This window comes from Danio rerio, chromosome 3, assembly GCF_049306965.1.
Source record: "Danio rerio strain Tuebingen ecotype United States chromosome 3, GRCz12tu, whole genome shotgun sequence".
NCBI lineage: Eukaryota > Metazoa > Chordata > Actinopteri > Cypriniformes > Danionidae > Danio > Danio rerio.
In genome coordinates, this window is record NC_133178.1 from 1835429 (window position 1) to 1857520 (window position 22092).

The 22092-nt window shown below is 42.5% G+C and overlaps 1 protein-coding gene across 11 annotated transcripts in view; it reads right to left on the reverse strand.

The window, feature by feature from the left end:
- Positions 1–22092, reverse strand: part of LOC100329848 (GTPase IMAP family member 8) — a 59244-nt gene that overhangs the window by 14027 nt on the left and 23125 nt on the right. For 9 of the 11 annotated variants that reach the window (XM_068218488.2, XM_073943702.1, XM_073943704.1 and 6 more), the window contains 4 exons: positions 19820–19861; positions 19039–19659; positions 10571–11242; positions 498–539 (listed from right to left, as the gene is read on the reverse strand). In XM_068218488.2, the coding sequence (XP_068074589.1) occupies positions 498–539; positions 10571–11242; positions 19039–19659; position 19820 (1336 nt within the window). In that variant the 5' untranslated portion in view covers positions 19821–19861. Of the gene's footprint in view, positions 1–497; positions 540–748; positions 788–1650; positions 1906–10570; positions 11243–19038; positions 19660–19819; positions 19862–22092 lie in introns of those variants that run through there. The other 2 variants (XM_073943708.1, XM_073943709.1) reach the window with 2 other exon arrangements.

The following is a 22092-nucleotide window of genomic DNA, read 5'->3' on the forward strand; positions in this document are numbered from 1 at the left end:
ATAGCATCCGCTTAGTAAAACATATGCTGGATAAGTTGGTGGTTCATTGCGCTGAGGTGACCCCTGATTAATAAAGAGACTAAGTGTAAAAGAAAATGAATGAATGATTGAATGTTCACATAATGCAAACTGTCAACAAATGTAAAACTCCCTTGAATGAAAAACTACAGGAATCTGTTAATCTTGTGCTTCATTAAAATCAATTGTTATATGAATATGAAGATGTTTTGTTATGATGAAATGTACTTATGTTTGAGTAATGTTTTTTTTTTTTAAGAATCGATTATATGAATTCATGAAATCAAAATATAAAGACAGATTTGTGCAACACATGGTGTAAATATTGGATAAGGATGGTGTGTAAAATTGTATAAGTTTGTTGACATTTCAGTTTGACATTATTCAAATTGGCAATAGATTTTTTTCAACTATTTTGCACATGAATCTCAAGGATGTTCTCATAGTATACAGTGATATTTATAATGTAATTGGCTTACTTTCAGGACGACCACCACTTGTACTCCACCGCCTTTCACTCTCTGAAAATAAAATCAACTATTCAGTATGATAAATGATGAATTTAATAAATCAAACATTTAATCATACATTGGCAAATAGGTATATGAAGCTTATATTACAATAACTTGATTTAAATGACCTTCACAACTAATTTAGCAACTTTACAAAAAAGGTAATACTACTAAGTAAATTAATTATATAACATAAAAAAAAAGGGTTTGAAGCTTACGTATGTCAAACTTTCTGGCTACATATGATGTGATTACATCTAGACAAAACAAAAGTAAAGGAGTAAATAAAGACCCAATATAGATTTTTCATAGGAAAGAAAAGCTTCATTTCCAAAGAACAAAGACCCCACTGTAAGGAATATCCATAAATAAGCAGTTTTCTGTATTGCATGATTTTATTATGCACTGTGTTTACCCCACTAAACGTACCCCATTTATTTCTGCTTCTGAACTGCATTATAAAATCTTGAATGTTTTCCTCCAACAACTCTTAGTCTTGAAAAGTTGTAAAAAGTGACTTTTATGAACAGTTTTAATAGTCTGCAGTGCTGTATTGTCTGGGTTGGTGTTGTATATTATGCTACATAAACCTTGAATTAAACTGCCAGTACATTTCCTGACATTGTACAGGCTTATTTCACTAGATATAATTTATTATACATTATATTATTGTTTAAAATTACATTAAAAGTCAGTTTGTTAAACTGTAAAGTTGGATTTTCAAAATCAGAAGTGGACAAAGTGGACAGATAATGTGATTCACCACCGCAAATAAACGGGAAACACTCGTGTATCACGAAATAAGGAAAATGTGAATAAGGAAATGAACAGATTATTTTACAGTTTATATTTCCCCTCTATATATGTAATAAATTATTGATTAATTACACTGACTTCATTACATTTCCAACATTCTTATAATATACTTTCATTTATCAGATGGCTGTATTCAAAGCGACTAACAAAAGAGGAATACAAGGGATACTCTAAATAATGCAACTTTCCCCTCCACACAGCCAAGTTCAAAAATACAACAAGCAGTTTCCTACTCCACAAGCATTAACATTGCAGTAAGATTTCAGCCTGTATGCTCTACTTTATGAACTGATTTATTGCCTACCCATTGTGGCTGTTATTTCTCCACCGCCAGTTGCTCGCGCTCCTCTCAGATTCTTCCTCCTGTCGCGTGCACGCGCTTCGGTTGACGCACAGCAGATTGTTTATTTATTTATTTGACTTTTTGTTTTCACGAGTATAATCAATAAAGGTAGCATAGAGTGGTGAATAAACTGTAATTAAACAAGAGTGATTTAATTCTGATAAAGTAACGGAAGCAAATACCTTGTGATCTGTTCAAAGTGAAACTGAAACCAAGAAGTGGCTTCGACATGTATTATGAATATTGGGCAATCTGGCACTGCTCTTTGCATGAGCTGTTGGAAAGGTAAATTCACCACCTCTATTTCTTCACCTCTAGCTTTTCATGAGGCACTGGTATAAAGCTGTATCCATTAGTTTAATTATGCACATACATAAATCCTTGTCACAATAATAGCTTTAAGTACAAACAACCTCAAAGCTAATTAAAAAAAATTGATAAATTAATAAATAGTTTAATAAATAAACAAAAGCTTTCCTTGGCATGTGGTGATCAATTTGTGATTGATAAAGATTGTGTTGTACAAACTTGTGTCTTTATAATACACTTTAAATAATATTCATCTAAATTATCCACAGTTTTATATAACAACGAAAACATATTAAATGTTTCTATTATTATTATTATTATTATTATTAATATTATTATTATTATTATTATTATTATTATTAATTATGTATACTGAATGCTTGAATAATAAAAGAGGCAGAAGAGTGCCATCTGGTGTACATACACTGAAGCAGTGTGTACATTTTAGTAACCCAAGTGTACACTGACTGTGCAAAAACAGTTGCAATGGTCTAAATCGCCTAAATGAATCCTCAGAGCTATTTAACAGGGTAACACTCCCTATTCTGAAAATTAACTTCAGAACCAGAAAACTATCTAAATCTGTTAAGAATGGAAACGATAGAAGGAACGGCAGTGATTGAGCTTGAGACATATAAACTCTATTCCAGCTCTATTCCAAGCTTACAGCTCTCCACCCAGCTGCAATCCCACTGAAAATGAGTGAGAGAGAGAGAGAGAGGGAGTAGGGCAAAAGAGAGCCAGGTAGCAGTACAGTCCGAACAAAAAAGTCTCCAGAGTGGAAAAGACCTGAGCAGGAGAAGAACAGCGCAGGAAAGGGACAGAGCCAAAGTTACAATATAGTTTTGTCTCTTGCTTGAGCATGTGACCAAAGCCCAAATACTGAGACATTCAAACTGACCAATCTAACCCCAAATTGAGGGTGTCTCACACAGGTGAGTGGGCTTGACATACCAACTGTAGAAAACACATGCTTTCATCTCTCTACACTTTAACCGACACTTACCTAGCATGAACAGTTTTGTATATTTGCACGGTTCTTACAATCAGCACAAAAACACTGTACATTTATGAAGTGCTTCACACAAGTGAGTGGGCTTGATAAACCATGGAGAAACACTCTTCTTTTTCTCTTACTTGCTCTAAAAAAAAACACTTCCCTTACTCTAGCACCTAATCTTCTGAGCACAACTTAATGATGCTGACCGTTCTCAAAGATGACATGTTTAAATGACAGTAAAAACAGGTTGATATTGTCCCCAACCATTAAAACGATAGACTTAAATAAATAAATAAATAAAAAACTCCCCAAAAACTGTAAAAAAAGGTCTATTCCTGATAACAATGACATTACCTCCCACAGACATGTGATGACACGTCATACAAGCAAGTTTACTATTGCCAAAACTTTAATGGAAGCAGTAGTCTCCTATCTTTTGATCTGACATTTAATGGCCTGTTTCCACTGAGTGGTACAGCACAGGTCACCTTTACTGGGCTTGTGGTTCCACTGCTAAAAGGGTACCAGTGGTGATTGTAATGTACAACAAAAAGTTTCTGGGGTCTCGCAACTCAATCAGTTGTTAGGCTTGTAATGCCCCTTACAAACAAACTTTAAAAGTAATGGATCATAAACCAATAAAATGGCACCATTGTCAAATTCTTAAAAAAAAATAACTTGTTGAGTTTGGATGTTTTTTTTTTTAAGTTTTCATTTTTAAAAACCATGTTTAAGTGTATACATGGTTTTGCTCCTAAAGTAGTCTGTACATAAATTCAGCAGTAATGGGGCAAAGACTAGAGGTGTAGTGTGTGGGAATTGTAGAATCTGCAGATGCAGAACCGCAGAACTGTGGGTCAGTCATCCTCTTCAGTAAAAGGTTCACATCTATGGAATGTCATGCCTGTCGATTTAAAGAACTCTCAATCAGAACTCTTAGGTTTTTTTTTTTTCTGTAAAGCTGAAAGAATGGTTGAAATCTTTACAGCAATGTGAACATTAGGTATTATTCTTTCAGGTTGGTCACGTTTACATTTCTCTTTCTGCAGATTGACTTGCATTTTATGTTTGCTGTATTGCGTTTTATTCTTGATATTTTTTTATTTTTTAATGTAAAGCCTAACCAGGGACAAGGGCTGCTAATTAGCTTTATGCTATTTGCTTTATGTACGCAACATCGGTTATCTTTGTATAACAATGTAAAGTGTATTGTCCCTGTAAAATAGACAAGCAAATAAAGAAAAAAGTTCATTACTAACCTTTCTATCAATATGATTTGATTTAAACTGCAGATCAATAGCCAAGTTTCCACTATCGCGCCTAAAGCGAGCGAGCTAGGGGCTTTCTCGGGGCCAGTGGCCGGCCTTTATCGGCCCGCCAAATACCTTGGGCCAAAGAGGGCCAGCTGGGGCTTTGGGACGAAGTGAGAGGCGGACACTAGTTTTCCGATCACACACGAGTACATGCGCCAAATAAATAAATAAATAAATGAGTGAAAGAAAACATCTAGCCTTATAAGCTTGAGGTCTTTTTGCTTACAGTATAATCATCCTTATGTTTCTCTTTTAAATGTAAGGCTGTTGCATAAAATAAGAAAGTTTTCATTCACATGTGACTTTTCTTTGCTGCGTCCTCCTTGATGTTTCAATAACGCATAATAATCTTTACACCATATTAAAGACACACCAGATAGTAAAGGTTTTCTAGAGTTTTTTTTTTAAGTTTAAAAGGTGTGTTTGTGCCTGTTTACATGCCTGTATGTGAATGTGAGACTGAGCAAAAGAGCGCTCCCTTTAAAGCTCTGTTGATGCCGTGAGCGGCTTTTTTCTTTTCTTTTTTTTTTTTGAGATAATACACAATATGAACACAACAGAAAGACAGAAAACTCAACAAATGACGTGTCCATTTTTGTAGGCTCAAAACAATAGTGTCATATCTTGATAAAATAGCCTAAGCTATATTGAAATATAATTCAAAGAATTACAAATATTGGATATAATAAAATTGCATTAAATAAACAAACCAATACAATACATAAGTCAAACCGTTTTAAAGCCAAATTAAACTTTTATTTTACAAAGGCCTCTCTGAAAAAAAAACTTTTGATATTTTCTAAAAACAAACACTAGAGAAGGCTTGAAAAATTATTTATTAAGTATTTGGATATGTTGATATTAATCAAATCCTGCAAACAGAGCATTTTTGGGTTGAGTGAAAACAGAAACTAGGCAACCTTCTTTTCTGTCACGCAGTCCTGCACAGCTCCACTTTACAGACGCAACGGGGAAAACTTCTAATACAAAATGTGTTCTGTTGTTGATGTTTTCAAATGATGTGGTCAAATTTAAAAATGAAATTTTAAATGTAGAGCTTTAGCCTATAAGTGAATACCTGCTGAGCAACGAAATATAGGCTATATTTTATTACTTGCTCTGATGTGCTGAATAAAGGGGAATCACCTATTAAGTGTCATAAAGCCTATAGGGAAAAAATAGTTTCAGTTCTCTCCGGAGAATTTGGGCTGAATGTTTGACAGCGTCTCTCTAAACGAGGATCTTATAAAATACACTTCATACCGAGTTATTAGCGGATATTTTCTGTGGTTTTATATTATGGATGGTGCGCTCCCTGTGCTGGGTCCCTCCATTAGTGGTGAGACCACTCGATTTTGATGCCAACAGTCGGTCGGCGAGTAAATGAATATGATGAATGAGAACACACAGGCCTGTGCGTATAGACATATAATGTACTGCTGTATAGTAACGGGTCATTTGTTTGTTTCGGTTGTCTTCATCTTACTCATTTCGTGATGATGTGATGGTGTGCCTTATCTGCCTGATTCCTGCTGAAGTAGGCGGGTTGAATGACGTTTGATTCAGGGGATGTTCTGGGGGCGGGGTTTGCAAGACACACTGAGAGCTACTAGCCTGAGTGGAAATGCGACACGATTTCGGCCTTACTGCTCAACCACCCAGGCGATTGGCCCGGCCCAATTAAACCCCTGCCTCGCACTGGCACGACAGTGGAAATGCGGCTAATGACAGTGCAAAATAGCCTGCCATAACGTCTGCAATTATATAAACTAAATAAATAAATGCTACATATATGAACACATACAGACCCTTAAGGGGGTCACACACCAGAACTGTCGGCCACGGAGCGCCATGCATTTCAGAATTCTAAACATAGGTTTCTATCAGGGTACACATACTGGTGCCGCAAGTCAGCGGTGCCCAGCCACGACTCAAGACATTGTTCATATTTCTGCCATGCCACAAAGTGCCATCTGAATAGTTTTATTTTAAATATCATGCGAATGTGTGCATCAGGTGTGCGACACTTCCAACTGTTATGTGCGCACCGTGTCATGGCGGTGAGCTGCGCATCTAGATGTGATGACCCTCTTACATCATCTTTAAACCTGACTCGTATCTGATTGTCTGCATTTACACAGCATACCGCAAAGCTTTAATGACCACCAGAAAAAAAAAGAAAAAAAAGTCGGGCACTGACTAACAGTTGATAATAAAAGAGAGCTCTTTTCTCCATTCCTGTATTTAATCTGTTCGCAGGGTTTAATTTTATTATTTTTAATTTTGGCAAGTTGTTTTAGGTAACACTTTACAATAACAGTACATGAATAATGATGTATTAAAATGTAAACTAAACATTAGTTTATTATGAATAAATGATGAGTTAAGGTGCGCACTAATCATGAATTAAATTTAACTACAACATGAGTCACATGAAGAGTTCATGTGTGAATGATGACAACCTTAATTACTTGTTAGTACATGGTGTTAATTAATGTATTAACATTTAAGTCTAAGCTAAATGTAACCAACATGAACTCATGAGCTGTTAATGTATAGTTATGTCATGACTTTACTTGGAGGGGCACATCATTATTAACCTATTCTTAACTACTCATGAGCTCCTGTTCATGTTGATGTTGACAGAACACTGTTCTATTGTTATTCAGTGTAAACTCACGAGTTGGACGTGCATGAAGAGTTCATGAGTAGTTAAGAATGGGTTAATGATGATGTGCCCCTCCATGTAAAGTCACAGCATAATTATACATTATCACAGGGCCGCAGTGGGACTCCTTTTCAGCCCTGGAGTTTAAAGCCTCAGACCGGCCCAACTCAGTTCAGGACTGACTATATTAAAATAAGGTCATTTCCAATTCAGTTTCTAATGACACCATCACGTCTTTTTTTGAGAAAACAGCTGCTTTAGAACTTCAAATGTTCAACAACCCTAACAGTATTATATGTCTTAACAATAAAAAAAAACAACATACTCAGACGAGGATCAAACCCGGATTGGCGGAGTCTAACGTGCTAACCACTGGACCACAACAGTTATACAATGAATCGTGACTCATCTAAGTTATATCATCAATAACCTGCAGGCTGGTTATATATAAAAAGAGCAGAGCTGCGGTAAAATAATGAATTAAAAGACTGTGGTCAAGTAAATAAATAAATTAATTTAAAAAGTGTGACTGCTGAGAGCAACAGATTCTGGAGCAAGGGACACCGGCCCGGCCCACCGGGAATTCTCCCGGTCCTCCCGATAAGCCAATCCGGGCCTGACATATCATGAGTTCATCATGGTTAAATTAAGCACAAACTATTGTGGTATTTATACATTAACAAACAATTATATACTAACAAGTAATTAAGGTAGCTGTTTTTCACACATGAACTCATGTGACTCATGTTGAAGTTAAAGTTAATTCATGATTAGTGCATACCTTAACTCATCATTGATTCATAATAAAGTAATGTTTACATATTAATACATCATTATTCATGTACTGTTATGTACCTGTGTTTATTTGAGAGCGCACAAGAAGATCTGCGCTTAAGCCGCGTAAATTTGAGGGGGCGTGCAAGAGGTTTTGTGCACAAGCAGAGGAAATCAGCGCGCTAGCACACTCATATTGCACATAAATGCGATCTTGACTTGTAATACTGGTCTTCTGACATTTCTCCATTTGTCATTGAAATAATGCCACAGGTAGTTGGTAGATTTGTGTAAAAGGTCTGCCGCCACAGCTGGAAAAAATCCTAGAGAAAACACTGAAGATCTAGGAGAAACTAGTGCTCAATTTTTCAAGTTATCCAGAGCTGTATGACTTTACAAATCTTGAAAATTACAATATTATTAAATATTACAATTGTAACAAAACAGACAGCAACACTCTTGCACAATTAATACATATTTGTCATATTTGTTAACTCGCAGGAAGATAACGTGTTACTGTAACAGTGGTAATAGAGATTCATTGTGATGAATTACTAAAATTAAGGTAGTACACATGATTGATGCTTTGGTGCCCCTAGTGGTTAGGAAAATGCAGCCATTTTTCTTTAAGATGTCCTTGCGCAGCTACCATAGTTCAGCAGATGATGGCTAATGCTGCTACTGGTAAGAGTGCTCTGAACACAGGAGTGAAAATATAATGATTAAAGTGTGTAACATGATTATTTTTGGATATAAAAGAGTGATTAAGTTGTCAACAAATGTATAATGCTTCTGATCGATTTAAACAGCAAATATGTATTAAGAAATGCAACATTATTGAGCTTTGTGTTTCTCATAGTAAAATGCTATGATGTTGCTATCATAGCATTGTATTATGGAATGACGCAAGACCACTCTTAAAGTGACAGTGTTGTTTATTTTACATCTTTTGTTTATTTCAGTTTTTATCTGCAGTATATTGCCGTTACATGTGATTTGATTTGTTTCTCAGGCATGTGAAAATTTATTCTTTAGTAATTTGTTTTGTAAAAATGTTAATAAGAGTTCAGCGGATGATGGCTGATGCTGCTACTGTTTTGCCTGCAGTATTTTGCCGTTACATGTGATGTTATGTGATTTGATTTGTTTCTCAGAATAAAAAGACGCTGAGAATCACTTTTGGAGGGTTTCGTTGCTTTAAGTTGGTGACGATTGCAACACAACACAATGCAGAGGTCAACAATCGTTACATAACCGCACGTGCCTACAGACATTTTTGCCAAAGAAGCAAAATGGATAAAGAATATTGCTGTTTAATACAAACGAATTGATGCCAAACCAGCGCTGATGCTGATCGCCTCCTGGATCTGTCATAAACAGCTTATAAAGCATGTATGCAAATTAATGGAATAACATATTTAAACAACAAAACTGTTTACAAAAAGTCAACAAACCACATATCAAGACATAATTCTAAAAATGTTGATTTCTATTAAAAATGTTTTGTGATTATAATAATAACAGCGGGGCATTAAATAAATGCAGATTTTCCATGGAGCGAGCAATTTGAGGAAGTCTGCTATTTTTATTTGACGGAAGAAAAAACATATGATAGGAAAAAAAACAGCCTATGCCGGTTCCTAAAAAAGGATCAGTCAGTGTTTTCGTTTTGTAATATAAATTAATAATTGAGGGGAAAATAATTTAGGGCAGTCCTATTTATTTTATTTAGTTTATTGTTTTTCTATGCTGTTAGAATCATTGCAGGTACGTGAAGATGCTCTGTTGTTATGTTCTGTTATTAATAAGCTAGTATATATATTAGTGGTGGGTCGTTATCAGCGTTAACGTGCTGCGGTGCTGAGATTCTTATTGCGCAATAAAAATATTACCAATAATCTATTCTCAAAGTTGGGTTGGGAGCTGGGTTTATTCTACGCAAGCTATGATGACTTTCACCTTGATATTTTAGCGCGGATGTATACCTGATCATCTGACAAAAAGGTGCCCTTCTGAATCAAATCAGCAGGTCAGCAGGATGCCTGACTTTAACTGCAGTTCAGCAGTTTCACTTTCACTCATGAACATTTCATTCATGCCCCCGAGACAAACGGGGATTTTAGATGAAAATAAGGAGGCGTGTGTGTGGATCTTATGGGAAAATATAGTGAAAAGTCCTACATGACAGTAAAGGCCGTCACACACCGGATATGCAGCTCAGCGACGTGACACGGCACGCACATAGCAGTTGGAAGTATCACACACCAGACCCGCACATTTGCATATTATTTAAATTGAAGCTCTTCAGATATGGTGCTCTGGTGCGGCAGAAATATGAACAGTGTCTTGAGTCGTGGCTGGGCACCGCGGACAGCTGCTGACTTGCGGCACCAGTGTGTGTACCCTGATAGAAACCTATGTTTAGAATTCTGAAATGCATAGTGCAAACAAAAGCTTGCTTTCAACATGACATTACTGACAACAAACTATCAGTCATTAAAATAATAGTATAAATGTGTGTTTGTCCAAATCTGTGTTAAAAATGCTAGCACAAAAGTGTTGCTTTTACATTTTTGTTGTGCATTTGCCCACATGGACGCACCAGTTAATATCTTTATTTCAATGTGCCACTGAATTAAAGATATTAACAAACAACAGCAACAAAATAACTAGTAATAGCCTAATGGTCTGACTCTCAGGATGGCTTGTTTAAAAATACTTGGAAACTTTGTTTAAATTTATTTTTATTTTATTTTTTATTAAAATCTCATCTATATATCTCTCATCTCTATAGACACAGAGATTCTGAAAACTTACCTAACGTTCCTTCACTTATCTTGCTCTGTTGGGATTTTCCATCATCACCGTGATAAGAAAGATGTTTGTTTACTTCTGATCTGGATGAACGCAAAGATCTGCGCTGCTCTTCTTCCTCAGACACTTCTTTAGCATCTTCATATAGCTCACAAGTGACATAATATTCTTTGGTATACTTCAGCATCATATCAACTCTATTCAAGATCTCAGCAGGCCAATCTGGTTTCCCCTCTTCAAGCAGCAAATGTCTTCCTCTGCACACATTTATTAACTGGGAAATAGCTGTGTTCATGTGTGAGTAGTGTGTCTCTTTATCAGTCATGATGATGATGGTGTGGTTAATCGCTTCCTCACTGAATGTGTTGAGCACATGTTTGACTCTTGTCATGTCGTCCTCTGTGAAGTCTTTGTACTGTAGTACAAGTATGAATGCATGAGGTCCTGGATCAGACATTTCTGCACACTCTCTGACTGTCTGCGTGATCTGATCATCTGAAGTGTCCAGATTTAGCAGATGAAGAGTGTTAATGACCACCACATGTCTGGCATTCACCATTCTACTTATGTTTAGCACATTGTGCTGCTCATCCACATCTGTTACCAGGATTGAGTTTCTGACTCTGCTGTTTTCTGAAACATTCTTTCCCAGAAGAACAATCCTCAGCTCTCTCTCTGAAACACAAAAAAACACATAATGCAAAAATAGAAATACCCAAATATGTCACATCTCATACTACATTTTAGACTCAACTTTAAAAAAAAAAAGTTCACAGCATTATCAAGATTAAAGGGCCATGAAAGCCCCTCGTTTCAGCAGGGTGTTTTCGCACCTCTACTTTGGAAAAAGTCAGAAAAGTGGGCGTGTCCAGCTCTGTTTAGGGGGGAGTGTCGGAGGAACTAAAGTGGGAGGGTGTGGGAGTGTCTATTTGGGCACGCGCGAGTTTCAGTCAAAATACTCACAGACAGGAGAAAGTGATGGTGTTTAACCTACATGGACATCTGTAGTCGAATTATTTGCAAAATTATTAAATGGTGGACTTTAACTGCAGTTTGGCTCTTTCATTCAGGGAATTCATTCATGCCCCTCGCGACAAACGAGATATTTGATTTGAGGCGCTGCTCTAAGCGTGTATTTTTCATGCAATGTTTGATACCGCACGGCGAATGAGAGAAAAAAAAACCTCCGCATTTCCCGGAAACTTAGATGCACACGGCAGGTAGCGTCAGAAAGCCGCGTGTGTTATTCCGGTCACTAAATGCGGTAAAAGCCCTACACGAGGTTAAAGTTTGGTTGTGGTCCTAACATGTTACGGTGCAATAGTTAACTTAGTTCGATACGAACAAACTGAATAAACAAAGAGCACTGGCCGCTCACTTACCTAATCTGTAGAGACAGGACAATCACCAGCAACTAGAGCCGCGTCTTTATTAAGAGGAGACTACAACCGAATCCGGATCTCAGCGTTTGGAGATGAGAACAGCTCTCAGCTAAACAATAATCCTCCTTAGACACGTAAGTTATTGTTGTCGAGCGTCGCGTACACTGTTAATCCACGCGTGAGTCTGAGCTCTCACAGAGAGAAAAAGAAAACGTTCGAGGTTACTAAAGTAACCCTTCGTTCCCCGAGGAGGGGAACGGAAGCACTATAAGTGGATTTGATTGTAAAATCCACGCATTGGGAGGTTCGGTTCAGAAGCTACTCGTCTGAAAGAGTATTGAACGGGCCAATTAAGAATGAATTGGCAGCGCAAGCCTGCGCAGGTGAGCGGCATAAGCAATCAACTGAGTATATAAGCTCACCTGGCGCAGCAGACGCTATCCTTTTTAAGCTGAAGAGACTTTCAACAGCTAAGGGACAGTCATTATGGCGACGGAGTATAGTGCTTCCGTTCCCCTCCTCGGGGAACGAAGGGTTACTTTAGTAACCTCGAACGTTCCCCTTCGGGGGGAACTTCAGCACTATAAGTGGATTTGATTGTAAAATCCACGCATTGGGAGCCCATTGAAAGCGCCATAATGACTGCACCTTACCAACACCCCCGATGAGGAGATAGTCAAGCAAGCGTGACGCACCCACATCATGGGGGGCGCGGTCCTCCAACGTGTCCCTGGCCCTAATTTATCCTACTTCAACAGAAGTTTTACGGATTTATATATATTTTTTGGGAAGTCGTGAGCATCTAGATAATTCTAGGAAAATACGACAGTACGTTGGGAAGCGTGCAATCCCGATAGGGAGGACGCTGCGGAGGCCATCCGTTACCCAAGGGGGGATAGATGGCAGAATTTACATATGGACTAGCCCTAAAAAGGGGGAGTACGCATAGCAAAAGAGTGGTTAGCGGGGAGGGAAGACACGGGTCCGCCCAGGGGGGGGGGACTTAACCGTGGCTGAATAAGCATATGGGATCGCCTAGTGGGGACCACGCATAGCAGGCACCTTTACCCAAAACGCGGGCTGACCAGCGGGCAGACCTACAACGTAGTGGGCCAGCAAGTGACTCCTCCGCTGAGTCAGTGCTGGGGGCCACGGAGGAATCTGCAGGGCTCACCTGACGGGGAACTTTACTGACAGATAAAAAGGCGCACGTATCTCCGTGTTAGGGAAAATGGCGCAGCAAGCGTGTTTCAACACCCTACCGAATTGTTTCCTCAATCACCAAGGGTTACCTAATACCCTTGAGGAAACCGGCTCCACTCGCAGATTGTAAAACCTTGCAAATGTGTTGGGTGTCACCCAGCCCGCAGCTCTACAGATGTCTGTTAGAGGGGCGCCGCGTGCGCGCGCTCGAGAGGATGCGAAGCTCCGAGTGGAGTGCGCACGCGCTCTCGGGGGACGCGGCTCATCTCGGCTCTGATAGTGAAAGAAAGGCATCCACAATCTAGTGGGAACTTATTTCGGTACGGCACTTCCCTGCTGCCGACCGCTATAACAGACGAAGAGCTGCTCAGATGATCTAAACTCTGAGTGCGGTCCGGATAATACGCAAAACGCGAACTGGACAATAAATAAGGGCTGGGTCTGCCTCCTCCGAGGGCAGCGCTTGCAGGCTCACTACCTCGTATTAAAACGGAGTGGTAGGAACCTTGGGCACATATCGCGGGCGGGGTCTCATACGTGAGAGAAGCCAGCCCAATTACAGGCACGAGTCACTGACCGAAAAATGCCTCCGGGTCCCCGACCCTCTAATCGATATCAACGCGACCAGCAGAGCTGTCTTCAGGGACAGAAAATACTGAGTCGAGGATCGAAGGGATCTGACGCGGCTTGTGTAGCGAGGGCGAGATCCTAAGAGGGCATGAGAGGGGGCGGGGTGGATTAATTCGCTTAACGCCCCTGAGGAACCGGATGATGAGGTTATGCGTTCCCACGGTGCTGCCAGCCACCGCGTTATGAGAGCGGAGATGGCAGCCACGTAACCTTGAGTGTGGAGGGCGACAGCCTGCTCTCCAACTTCTCTCGGCGTAAAGAAAGCACAACGCTGATCTGGCAAATTACGGGGGTCTTCTCAGCGAGAGACACACCATTCAGTGAATAGACTTCACGTCAGGGCATAGGCGCGCTCGGGGAGGGGGCTCTAGCCCGAGTGACGGTATTAGCCACCGCAATCGGAGGTTACCTAAGTCTTCCTCGCGTCTAAAAATCTCTTCAAAGATCGGCGAGGGTGCCAGGTGGTGCCCTGTCCCTGAGAGAGTAGGTGCTCTCTCGAAGGGACTGCCAGGGGAGGGCTATCGCGAGGGAGAGCTCTGACATCCAGGTCCGGTTGAGCCAGAGGGGCGCAACCAGCAACCTGTTCCTCGTCCTCCCTGACCATGCACAGTAACTGCGCGAGCAGGCTCACTGGGGGAAACGCGTATTGCGCGTGCCCCGAGGCCAGCTGTAAGCCAGTGCATCCGTGCCGAGAGCACTCGGTCAGGGAAAGAACAACTGGCAATGAGCGATCTCGGGGGAAGCAACAGATCGATCTGGGCTTCCCCGAATCGCGCCCATATCAGCTGAACAGACTCGGGGTGGAGTCTCCATTCTCCAGGACGCAAGGCTGCCGTGAGAGCGCATCGGCTGCACGGTTGAGCTTGCCTGAATATGAATGGCGTGCAGCGATTTCAGCCGCGGATGACTCCAGAGGAGCAGACGGCGGGCGAGCTGAGACATGCGGCGAGAGCGCATACCCCCTATACGGCTGATATACGCCACCGCCGCCGTACTGTCCGTCCTGACCAGCACGTGTTGCCGCTCCAACACCGGAAAAAAACGGTGGAGAGCGGGGAACACTGCCAACAGCTCCAGGCGATATGCCAATGCAACTGGGTACCTTTCCACAGGTCCGCAGCCGCATGCCCGCAACGCACAGCCCCCCAGCCCGTGTTGGAAGCGTCTGCTGAAACGACAACAAGACTGGACGCCTGTTCTAGAGACACCCAGGCCTGTAGGAACGAGGGGTCGCTCCAAGGGCTGAGGGCGCGGCGACACAGCGCAGTAACAGAGACTCGGTGTGCGCGCGCGTGCCATGCGCGTCTGGGGACTCGATCGTGAAGCCAGTGCTGAAGTGGTCTCATATAGAATAATCCGAGCGGCATGAAGCGGCTGCGGATGCCATATGCCCCAGGAGCCTCTGAAATTGTTTCAGTGGGACCACTATTTTACTGTCGAGCTCTCTCAGACAGTACAGCATCAGCTGAGCGCGCTCTCCGGAGAGGCGCGCTGCCATGGTGACCGAGTCCAGCTCCAGCCCGAGAGAAGAGATCCTCTGCACGGGGGCGAGTTTGCTCTTTTCTAGGTTGACCTGAAACCCCCACAGGTGGAAGTGCCAGAGCACTTTGTCTCTGTGCATAATCAACTCTGTGCATAATCAAAAGAGAGGGCAATTCAGCCAGTCGTAAAGAAATTGAGTATGCAGATGCCCGCGAGCCGAAGGGGCGCTGAGGCACCCTCCGCGGGCTTGGTGAGGACCCGCGGAGACAGAGAGAGCCCGAAGGGGAGGGCTTTGTATTGCCAAGCTCGACCTTCAAACGCAAACCGCAGAAACTGTCGGTGGCGAGGAAGAGTGGAGACATGGAAATACGCGTCCATCAGGTCTAATGCTGCAGACCAACCCAGAGGACGAACGCACCGGAGGATGCGCTTCTGCGTGAGCATTCTGAACGGCAGCTTGTGCAGGCAGCGGTTCAAAACGCGCAGATCTAGGATTGGCCGTGACCCACCGCTCTTTTTGGGCACGATGAAGCGTGGGCTGTAAAACCCGCTCTCCATCTCGGCTGGAGGGAGCGGCTCGATTGCATCCTTCGCCAGGAGGACAGCAATCTCCTCTCGCAAGACAGGGGCGGACAGGGGGCTGACCCTGGTGAATACACACCCGTGACTTGGGGGGCCGTTTCGCGAACTGAATCGCATAGCCGAGTCTGATTGTGCGTATGAGCCACCGCGAAGAGCTGGCCCGCGCTAACCAGGCAGGCAGAGCTCTCGCTAATGGACTCATCGCTACAATCGCTGACGTACCAGCAGTGGGGCAGCGCGGAGTGGGTGTGCTGATCCGGGAAGCTCGCGGGTCCCACGGAAAAGCTGGAGGTGAGATATTTGCTCTCACTCCAAACCCGAGCTCCGGAGGGGAGGCTCGAGGGGTGGGAGAAAGGAGACCGTCCTCCCAGCGCTCGTGAGCCACTGGCGAAACGCACCGAATCTGCAAGCTAGAAAGCATAGCGTCCCAGACTGGCAGATTTCGGGCTGTCACATCTGGGGAAGTGAAAAGTGCCCTTTCATAATGTTTTCATGGCAGTAAAAAGTGCCGTTGGAAATGGGGCCCCGCCCTCCAGCGGGGAAAGAGCAAGTTCCCTCTTCTCCAGATGGCCTGTCCCAGGGGCGCTTCGCGGTCCGTTGCCGGACTTAGCGGCGTTCTGGGCAGGGGGGCTGCCTGCTTCCGAGGTGCCCGACGCGCTCGCTTCGCCTTAGGCGTGTGCGGGGGCGGAGCAGCTCTCGTAGGCGGGCGCCTTCGGCGAGGAGCAGGTATGAATGGCACGGCGGGCGGAGCGGGCTACGGACCGCCGATAAGACATCACCCACCAACTGCTCTCTCACCGCCTTGAATTCCTGGGTGAATTCACAGACAGTGTCGCCGAACCTGGCTGGGGATATGGGGAAGTCAAGAAAGCGGACTTTGTCGACTTTGCGCATATCAGCCAGGGGTGGCGCTCCTGGACCACTAATGTGGACATCGTCCTCCCCAACGCACACGCAGCGGACTCAGTAGTCCGAAGAGCTAAGTCGGCGGCGGTGCGAAGCTCGTAAGCCTGGGTTGGACCCACCCTCGTGCAGCTCGGCCAGCGCCTGCGCTTGGTAGCGCTGGTAGGTGGCTATCGCATGCAAGGCGGAAGCAGCCTGGCCCGCAGCTATGTAAGCTCTAGCTCCGAGGGAGGTAGATAACTTACAGGCTTTGGATGGGAGACGAGGCGGACCCCGCCAAGAAGAGGCGCCGCGCGGATTTACCGCCATCGCGCACTCAACCTGAGGAATCGCCACATACCCCCTGGCTGTTTCACCGTCAAGAGTGGTTTGGGTGGAGGAACACGCAGCACGAGCAGAAAAAAGTGCTTTACAAGACCGCGTGAGCCTACTGTGCACCTCCGGGAAGAAGGGAACGCCCCTCTAGTCGGTCCGGCCGCGGAGCTGGGGGATAAACCATCTCCAACCCACGGCCGAAGCAGCCCGGGAAAGCACGGCTAACATGTCCGTTTCAGGATCCGTAGTGACAGCGCTCACCAGCCCGAAGGGGGCGAGCGGGTCTGGATCATCATCGGACAATGAAAGCCCACCCTCCGATGCCGCGGTGGACATCTGGTCTCCGGTGTCATCGGGCGTAAGGGCTACCATCTGTTAGACGGATCGCTTCCTCCGCCCGAAGCTTGGATGGAGCGCTTAGAGGAGCGGGAGGTCCGCGGGCCCGTGGGCGACGGATTATCTCTCGCTGAAACCCTCAGATCTGCCCGAGTGCCCGCTGCAGAGCAGGGGACAACTGGGGTGGTTCGCCTTTTTGCAAAGGCTAACCGCGATCTTGCGCAACAGTCATGGCATCGCGATGACGACATGAACTGCCCGCGAGCAGCGCATTAACATGCTGGACCCCCAGACATGTAACACAGTGCCCGCGCCCATCATCCGAGGACAGGAAACCACCGCATCCAGAAACGCACAGTCGGAGCGCCGTCCTGATAAGGACGTGCTGCACGACTGTGTTGCTCTTTCTGTGAAGTTTGCAACTTTATACGCACCGCTCTGGAGGACCGGACCCAAAGAACGCCAGGCAAGGGAGAAACCCAGCTCGACCGTCTGCCACTGCGTGTACACACTCTGGACCGGGAGAATGCTCTCGTTCGCTCAGAATCGCTGGTCACAGCAGGAGGAACCCTCATCGACTCGATCAGAAAGTCTCTGAAGCGAAAAGGATAGCGTCTGCTGCGCCAGGTGAGCTTATATACTCAGTTGATTGCTTATGCCGCTCACCTGCGCAGGCTTGCGCTGCCAATTCATTCTTAATTGGCCCGTTCAATACTCTTTCAGACGAGTAGCTTCTGAACCGAACCTCCCAATGCGTGGATTTTACAATCAAATCCACTTATAGTGCTGAAGTTCCCCCCGAAGGGGAACAAAACTTCACTGCAGCAAACTATAAAAGCAACACTTCACGCTTGTTTTGCCAACACAATGTGGCGTCTATGTGGTGTAAACACTGTGATAGTAATGAATATTAATGAAGTTGCACAATAGAGCGCGCTGATTGGTTTGAACCAAGTCTTACTCATGCATTAATGCATCACACTGTAAGACGTAATAAGACTCACTCTGGCACAGATGTCCAGTCTGCACGCTGGAATACACGCTATTATGTCATAGCCGTGACGCAGCTTCAAAAATTTGTTTCAAACAGAAAGTATGAATTTGCTTGAAATAACGCAAAAACAACCAATTTACACTTTTTAGTGAAATATAGGTGTCCTAATAGTGTTTTTAGCAGTGTGGGACACATATACCACTGTCAACAGCTCAACACATGTGTTTTGGTGTTTCGTGACCCTTTAAGAAATCTAAAGGCTTGATATTGATTCTTGTAGAGTAATCCAATGAGGTGGGTCATGGGTTATGGGTGCATGTTAAATTTAGTGATTAAATTGCACTTTCTTGTTGCCTTTATTGTTTTAATTTGACATTAGACATTAATCATTAACTTAATATGTGAAACTTTCTGCATTTATAATTTATGTTGAGTTTATTTAAAAATAGGAAAATATAACAATGTAAAATATGAACATAAGAATGTTCATGTATTAATCAGGTGTAAAGCCCTTTAACTAACTAACTTTTATGTGAAGGATTAAGAAAATCTAAAAATCTAAAATCTTAAAGCTTATGTTAAATTACCTATAAAATGAGGTATATTACCTCTTGTTGGTAGTTGGAAGCAGTTATGGGACTTACTGTCATATTCCTGAGATGCACTTTCGCTTTTCCTTGATTCATGGCCTTCCTGTTTTACCAACTGTCTGTCATCAGAATCTGCTGCTCTGCTGTCCAGCGTTGAGTTCTGTTGTTCAGAAATCATTTCCTCAACTTTTTTAATAAATAGAGAATGCCGTGTGTTGTGAAGCTGCAGATGTCCTCCTCCACATTCTGTAGATATTTCCTGGATAAACTCATTTTCTTGTGCAGATCTCAGTCCAGCATGACCTGGTTCATCATCAGTAGTCAGGATTAGTGTGCGCTTCATTGCCTGCTCACCAAAGCAGTTCAACACTGAAAGTAATCGATCTCTCTGCTTCTTACTGAAATCCCTGTGCTGCAGCACCAGTATGATCACATGAGGTTCTGGGGAAGACAGTGCTGAAGCTTTCTGTATGATTGCTTGTAGTTTGAGTTCTGGGTTGAGCAGGTGAGATGTGCTGATGACTGTGATGTTTCTGCCCTCTACTCTTTCACTGAACTCCTCCACACCAGATGAGGACGCTTTCCTTTCAAATGCTTCTTTATTTAAGATTAAATTTACAACTCTGCGGTTTTCTTCAATACTCTTCCCCAGCAGGACAATCCTCAGATCACTCACTGAAACACAAATCACACACAACAGTTTTTGAGAACACATGCTGTAAACTTTAAGTGTTAAAGTTTAGCGATTATGAAGAGCAATTATTATTTTTCAGATACAAAGCAACTATAGATTTATAAAATGAGACTACTATGAACTTTTTATTTATGTACTTACTGTTGGGACGACTATCAGGAGGACTATGCTCCCTCTTGCTTTCTACAATGCAATAAACAAACAAATAATTAGTCGACAAAGAAACATGAAGAAATGCACAAATAAATGCAAAACTGAACGTGTAGGATCGTAGGATTTTTCATTATTAAGGGTATAACAGTACATGTTTTTGTCCCAAATGGCTCGTTTCCACTGACTGGTACAGTACAGTATGGTTCGGTACGGGTCACCTTTATCAGGCTTGCGTTTCCACTACCAAGGGTTCCCTTTTGGTGGGCGTGGTGTATGACAAAGCTTCAGTCACATCATTCTAGCTCAAGAAAATGTCTACAATAAAGCTGCACAGGTCGTTCACAAATTATATGAAAAGCATTTCTCATGGAACAGATGCTTTACACACATAAATACTTGTGTATAAATGTTTATTACTAACTTTTCTATGAACAGGAGTTGATTATAACTGCAGATCAATGACAGCGCTAAATAGCCTACTGTAACGTCGGTAATTATATTAAATAAATAAATGAACATATATGAACACACATAGCCCCTTACAGTCTCTGATATGTTACCGACTACAAAAAAAGTACACACAGCCTACATTTCATTCCTAATTAGGTTCATAACAACACAAAGTATAGCCTACAGTCAGAGCAAACCTCTCATCTGTGTCTATAATCTTCGGCAGCACATGAAGTCTCTGTTAGAGAATCACTCCATCATTCCCAGTTCATATTAGTCCAAAAGGTGATATAAAAATTAAAACAAGGCAGTTTGTTCACGTTTGCTGGAGAAAAAACGTGCTCCTATTTTCCCGTCTTTTTTCCGCGCTCCACTCTCGCGTTTGTCCTTTTCTTTCTGAATGTGTCACTCTTTAAATGTGTCAATGTTTGTCAGCTTCTCAAAGGATCAGGTTTCCAAAGCTTGTCAATAATCAAGCGCACGTTATTATTATCAGCTCAAGAAGTTTGTTATTTCAGAGATGCGCGGCGAGCTCAAGCAAGAAAGCGAAACCGCTCGCGCTTCAGACTGGCTCATGAAAAAAACTATGTGGCACAGGGTAGATTTTGCTCTACTCCATGGCTGTGTGGCTGTTCATTAACACGACAACAAGGTTTGTTTGAGCCCGGATTGACCATGGCTGCATATGTATATATAATTCCGCTGTAATCTCTCACTGTGTATTTCAAACATGGCGGGTCCTTTGTTTACATTCTGGCTTGTTGCGTAAGTGAATGACATAACTCTGTAAACCAATAGCGTTCAGCTGCGATTGTAGCTCCGCCTTTTGGTACCCTTTCTTGTGTTTGGGACCCTTTCGAAAGGGTGCCGAAAAAGTGGTACAGTACGGTTTGGTTCGGTACGCCTTTTGACAGTGGAAACGGCCATAAAAGTGTACAAAACCAAACCGTACCGTACCGTACCACTCAGTGGAAACGGGCCAAAAGTGCCAGATCTGTGTACAAACCTGCCTATAGGTTATTCTGATTGTTCCACTGCTTTGGAACTGACAGTAAACTATTTTATCATTAAAGTGTCTAAAAAACTCAATGCTGCAAAAGACACGTGTGTAACTGTACCATACGTCCATCAAACATTTGAAAAGATATTGTCTCATCTTGAGCTCATAAGTCGAGTATGTGAGTGTCTTCTCTACACACACACAAAACAGTTGTTGTCTGCTGCACCTGCTGTTATAGATGAACACAGAACTGTATTTACATTAAGAGTTTTCAATTTTGAAGCTTACTGAATCTTAAATTTAATACACAATTATAGTTTTTCTGTTGTTTTAGGAAAAGGCGGAGAGTAGTACTTATGGGACACTACCTGTCAAAAAGTTTGATGGATTGTAGCCCCGCCCCTAAGGCGGGACTTCCGGTCTAAGCCCCGCCCCTTTTATATAAACTTTATAGTTCCGGTAATTAGATTCTTATCGTTTTATATAAACTTTATAGTTCCGGTAATTAGATTTTTATCGGTTTAATATAAAATAATAGTTCCGGTAATTAGATTTTTATCAGACTAATTAAATTATTGATTCGGGTAATTAAATTCTAATCAAACTGAAATAAAATTATTATTATAATAATAATAATATCGGTAATTAAATTGCTGATATTAAAATCATTATTTAATTATTATATTATAATATAATTAATAAATTATACTAAATCCATCACTTACCCATATGATGTTGACTCCATGACGGTATGAACATACTGACTGTATGTGATAAGGAAAACGTTAGACAACACCCATCAACTGCTTGT